The following is a 5,000-nucleotide window of genomic DNA, read 5'->3' as shown; positions in this document are numbered from 1 at the left end:
AGAATTTTGACATTTACTCATCTTTGTGAAGGCACAGCTATTTTTATGAGCACAACTGTATGTAATGACATCCAGGTCATGGTACTCAAAAGAAATGAGTTGGAGCTAATCGACGTGTTGTAGCTTCGGACAGCAGAATTAAGACATTTCAGCTGCTTCCTAAATCTCAAATTCTGTGATTCTCATCATCATAATTATCTGGTTGATATTTTGCTGTCAATGACCTCGTCACCTCTGCTCTCTCCTCAGATCTCGTCACTGAAGAGCCGTCTGAAGAAGGTGTCCACCACCACGGGCGATGGCGTGTCCAGGGCCTTCCTCAAAGCACAGGCCGCCCTCTTCGGCAGCTACAGGAACGCGCTCCAGATCGAGCCGGTGAGAGCCAAAAGAGAGGCATGGATTACACTTTGAGTAAAGGAAGGATGAATCATCGCACACTGGTATACTTTGCTGGTAGTTTATTTGGTGAACCAACCAAATAAAGTACCGGCAAAGAATACCAGCGTGCAGTGATTCATCCTTCCTTTACTTGGATTATTTTTACTGCACATCACCAGCACCTGGACAGTGGTTGTGCATAGGGATGCTACTTTGAGTAATAAATTACACTTTATTTTACCCTCTCTGATATATTAATTAGGTGCAGTGTAACCATTGGGATTAGGTATGTACAATGTAAGTACGCAAGATTGCACGTTGATGCATGAAAAATGACACCTTAAAATGAAGTGATACTGTGATAGTGATGCAAAAGAAATTGAATTAAATAGATAGTCAGCCAGCCAGACAGTCAGTCATAGTGAGAGATGAACTAAGCCAGAGACAGCATGATTGATAGAAAAGGAAGAGGAGAGATAAGGGGGAAAAATCAACAATTTTAAGTTAATGGAACAAGCAAGGGGGTCCCTTGTGAAAAGACAGGGAAAAAAGGTAGAGTTTGGTAGATGTGGATTAGAGGATATACGCACCCCAGCTTGAAACCTCAGATACTCAGGTGATTTCTCACTGTGTGTGTGTGTGTGTGTGTGTGTGCGCGTGCGTGTGTGTGTACGTGTGCGTGTGTGTGTACGTGTGTGTGTACGTGTGTGTGTACGTGTGTGTGTGTACTTGTGCACACATGCATGTGTGTGCGTTCTTGTGGGTGAGCGTGTGCGTGTGTTTGTTTGCGTCTGTGATGTGGCGTATGATGACTCCCATGTATCTGCTTGAAGAGCGCGCTGAAGTGAACATCACAACTGCATAAACACCCGACTCCGAAGGGAAGCGAAGAGCAACTCTGCGAAGGAGAGGGAGGGAGAGATGGATGAGGAGGAGTAGAAGAGAGCACGCGAGAGGAAGAGAGAGAGAGAGAAAAAGGAAGCGAAAAAGAGACAGACGAGAGAAGGGAGAGGGAGAGAGAGGTGGCGGCTCCGTGATTATTCAAAATATTCCACCATATGTTGTCAACGTCTGATCCGTGCATCGTCTGCGCCCCCCGATTCCTCTATTTTAAAATCATCTCCGAGACGGATTTACATATTTTAGACAGGACAATATGAATAAAACAAATATAGGTGTCAATCATGCCCGAGTGCGCACTAGGATGGTGGGGTTATGTTTTGGGAGGAGGAGAGGAAGGAAGGGAAGTATGGGGGGGAGAAGGGAGGGACGGGTGTGCTGTGTGCTTGGTGGGGCCAGTCAACGTGAAGGCCCTGGTGTGGATAATAGCATTAGCGATGTAGATCACCATAGCCCCTTTCTCCACTACACTACACTCCACCCCACTCTCCTCCACTCTCCACTACCCCACCCCCGCTGTTCCACGGCCAGGGGGGGGGTGAAGAAAGGGACCCCGCGTGGCCCAGGCCGGGTCCCCTCTCCTCTCCTGCGGGGACTTGGGGGAGAGCCCCGGCCCCAACAATGGGCCCAGCTGGTTCCCATGTCACATATGGGAGTCCTGCGCTCTCACTTGCAATCTGTCAGCACCCCGTGGCTAACGTGTGCTAAAGCCCCACCGCATCGATGACTTGGGGATGGGGGAGGCATCAAACATGGTGAGGAGGGTCAGCAAAAAAACACCAAAAAACAAAAAAAAAGCTGTCGCTGCTGAAACGTAGCGCAAATGCTCAGGACCAGTATGTTTGTCCGAAAAGTAATGGATACAAATGATTAATATGACTGCATCTATACTGCACGTACTGTAAACGTGTGTTTCGGCTTAAAAGTAAATGATAATAAAAATGATAAATTGGCTACATCTATGCAGCACTTAAACATGTCGAGCAGAGTGGCCGAGGTCCTTTCCCGAGATGTAGGACACTGTGGAAGGCTGTTTATCAGTTTGGCAGAAAGAAACTGTGGATAGAACGTCTTTCCGAAATCCTTAAATTGTGCAGTCAGGTAGATATGACATTTCTTCCTAAATAGCCAATTTCTGCGCAACGGGCAATTTATACTATTTTTTTTCAATCTCTCCCCCTCTCATCTCTCTCTGTTTTCTGTCTCTGTCTCTGTCTCTGTCTCTCTCTCTCTCTCTCTCTCTCTCTCTCTCTCTCTCTCTCTCTCTCTCTCTCTCTCTCTCTCTCTCCCTTTGTTTCTCCTTCTTTCTCTCTTCCTTTCTAGCTCCCTTAACTCTGTTTCTTTCTCCTTTTTGTCTCTCACCAAAGTGTTCCCGGCTGAACCGCACACCCAATTAATTTGGCCAAGAATTAGGATGATGGGAGGAGAACTGAAAGACAGACACACAGAAGCACACACACACACAAACGCAAGTCACATGCACACTTACACACACGCACACTTACACACACACACACACGCACGCACGCACGCACGCACGCACGCACGCGCACACACACACACACACACACACACACACACACACACACACCACACAGAGTGTAGCAGTCACATGACTGGCTTATAGTGGTGTTTGTGGCTCAGTGCTGCTTCATCAGTTCTGCTTGGACCAACGCTGGCGTATGTACACTGGGAAGCCTTTCCTATTGCCACACACACACATACACACACACACTTACACACACACACACACACACACACACACACACACACACACACACACACACACACACATACACATACTAAAACGCACTTCCACATACGCACGTACGCACACGCACACAGACACACACGCACACACGGCAGGGCACACTGAAACTCAGACAGGCACACACACACACTGGCACACACACACATACTCAAACGCACACACACTCATCCACAAAATAATACACCCAATGCATATCCAGTATACAGATCAGAAACACATAAAACATAGGTGTGGCAGCAAAACTTGAAATCAGACCTCGGCTGAATCGGCCAGCCTAGCTAAACTAAATAATTGCACTTGCTTGATTCTTGGAAGGTGCGTAAAAGCAGACGCTTCACGGTTGAGTTCAAGAGGTGGATGGTGAAAGGCAACTTCAGGACTCCAAATTATCAAAAATATAAGCGCTTTTTATTTGTATCAAAAATAAATGTGCACGTGGGCAAAAACACAACATGACTTGACATAAACTTCAGACTCTTATTTGCAACACTGTTTCAAGACCCTGCTAAACTCGCTACTCTAACCAACAGCTTCAAGGACACTGCTCTCCGGTTAACAGCAGTTCCTCATTTCACATCTTGGAGTCATCTCCTCCGATTATCAGCTGATTGCTCCAACCTGCTCCTCCCCACTCACCTGGGGTTTTAAACTTTGCGCACTTGCGCCAACCAATTATATTTCAATTGGTCTCTACTCTTGAACCAATAGGCACACTCGAGTCTTAAACTAAACAAAATCATACTCCAACATTGTAAGCACATCATATTCTTACTGAAATCAAAATAACAAAACACAGACATAAATACATTTTGCCACGGCACTTCACCCCCACAAAATAGACAAAAACCCAGACAAATATTGCACAACACCCGACACATAACTCCCGCCCCTTCAACAACACATTTCCCATTCCCAAAGTCAGATGATGATGGAAAAGTTCTGCCAACACGGGCGCGCTTCCACGTGACAGCGCGACAAGGAAACGAGAAACGTCAGTGAAGGAGTCCAATGCTTTCGAGCTCGCTGGAATATTCAAACATTTAAGAGTCACTGTGTTCGCGGGCCTGCGTGCCCGTGTGTGAATGTGTGCGTGTATGCGCTTGCGCTTCTTGCCAGTCTCATGTCTCACAGTGTGTAATAAGCACCAGAAATAAATAGCGCAATCGCATAGTCTTTAAAACATAAAACAGTGAGAAAGGAAGGTCACTTTCTCACAGAAAGTGTGTGGCGTGGTCTCTGTGTGTCTGTGCGTGTGCATGTGTGTGTGTATGTTTTGTGTTTTTCTTTTTTGTGTGTATGTTTTGTGGGTGCGAGTGTGTATTTCTGTGTGTGCCTATATTTTTTAGCCTCCTCTCGTCTGTGTGCGTGTGCATTGTTGTGTGTGTGTGTGCGTGCATGTTTGTTTGGGCACGCATGTCCACGGGTGCCGCGAGGGGGGAAAAGGTGGTACAGATTCTAAGGGCCCGGCAGCACTGACAGGGCCCCTGGAATGATGCAGATAACATAATTTGACATTTTGGGGGCCCAAAATTTGAATCTTTCATGGGGCCCAACATTTTTAATGGCGCCCCTGCGCATGTCAATCACGCTGAGCAGGGCTCGCTTGGCTAGGTGAGGTGAGGTGATAAACGAGTGTGTTTGTCCCATGACCCTTTTGGACCTGGAAGAGAGCGGAGCCCAGAGATGGAGAAGGCCAATTTACATGTGCAGCTACACCAGAGAGGACCACCATAGGGACCTTTTCTTTTTTTGGCCGCTGACATTGGGTGACTATTAGTGTAAGGACACGAAACGGTGCACAGGCACGCTGCATGTCGGGACACAAATATACGACACTTGGCACGCGTAACCACTACTACACACACTCATGTGCACACACAGAGCACATAGAGGTGAGGATACAGAGACGCACCTGTACACACACACACACACACACACACACACACACACA

General features: G+C 47.1%; 1 protein-coding gene across 5 annotated transcripts in view; it reads left to right on the top strand.

Annotated features, from left to right (window-relative positions):
- The window catches only part of dennd1a (DENN/MADD domain containing 1A), a 155,249-nt gene that overhangs the window by 109,625 nt on the left and 40,624 nt on the right, over positions 1-5,000 (top strand). For all 5 annotated transcript variants that reach the window (XM_063209929.1, XM_063209931.1, XM_063209928.1 and 2 more), the window contains one exon: positions 250-375. In XM_063209929.1, coding sequence (XP_063065999.1) covers positions 250-375 — 126 coding nt within the window. The remainder of the gene's footprint in view (positions 1-249; positions 376-5,000) is intronic.

This window comes from Engraulis encrasicolus, chromosome 11 (genome assembly GCF_034702125.1).
Source record: "Engraulis encrasicolus isolate BLACKSEA-1 chromosome 11, IST_EnEncr_1.0, whole genome shotgun sequence".
NCBI classification, from domain to species: domain Eukaryota; kingdom Metazoa; phylum Chordata; class Actinopteri; order Clupeiformes; family Engraulidae; genus Engraulis; species Engraulis encrasicolus.
The sequence above is the reverse complement of the archived record's forward strand: the minus strand, read 5'-3'. Positions and strand labels throughout refer to the sequence as shown.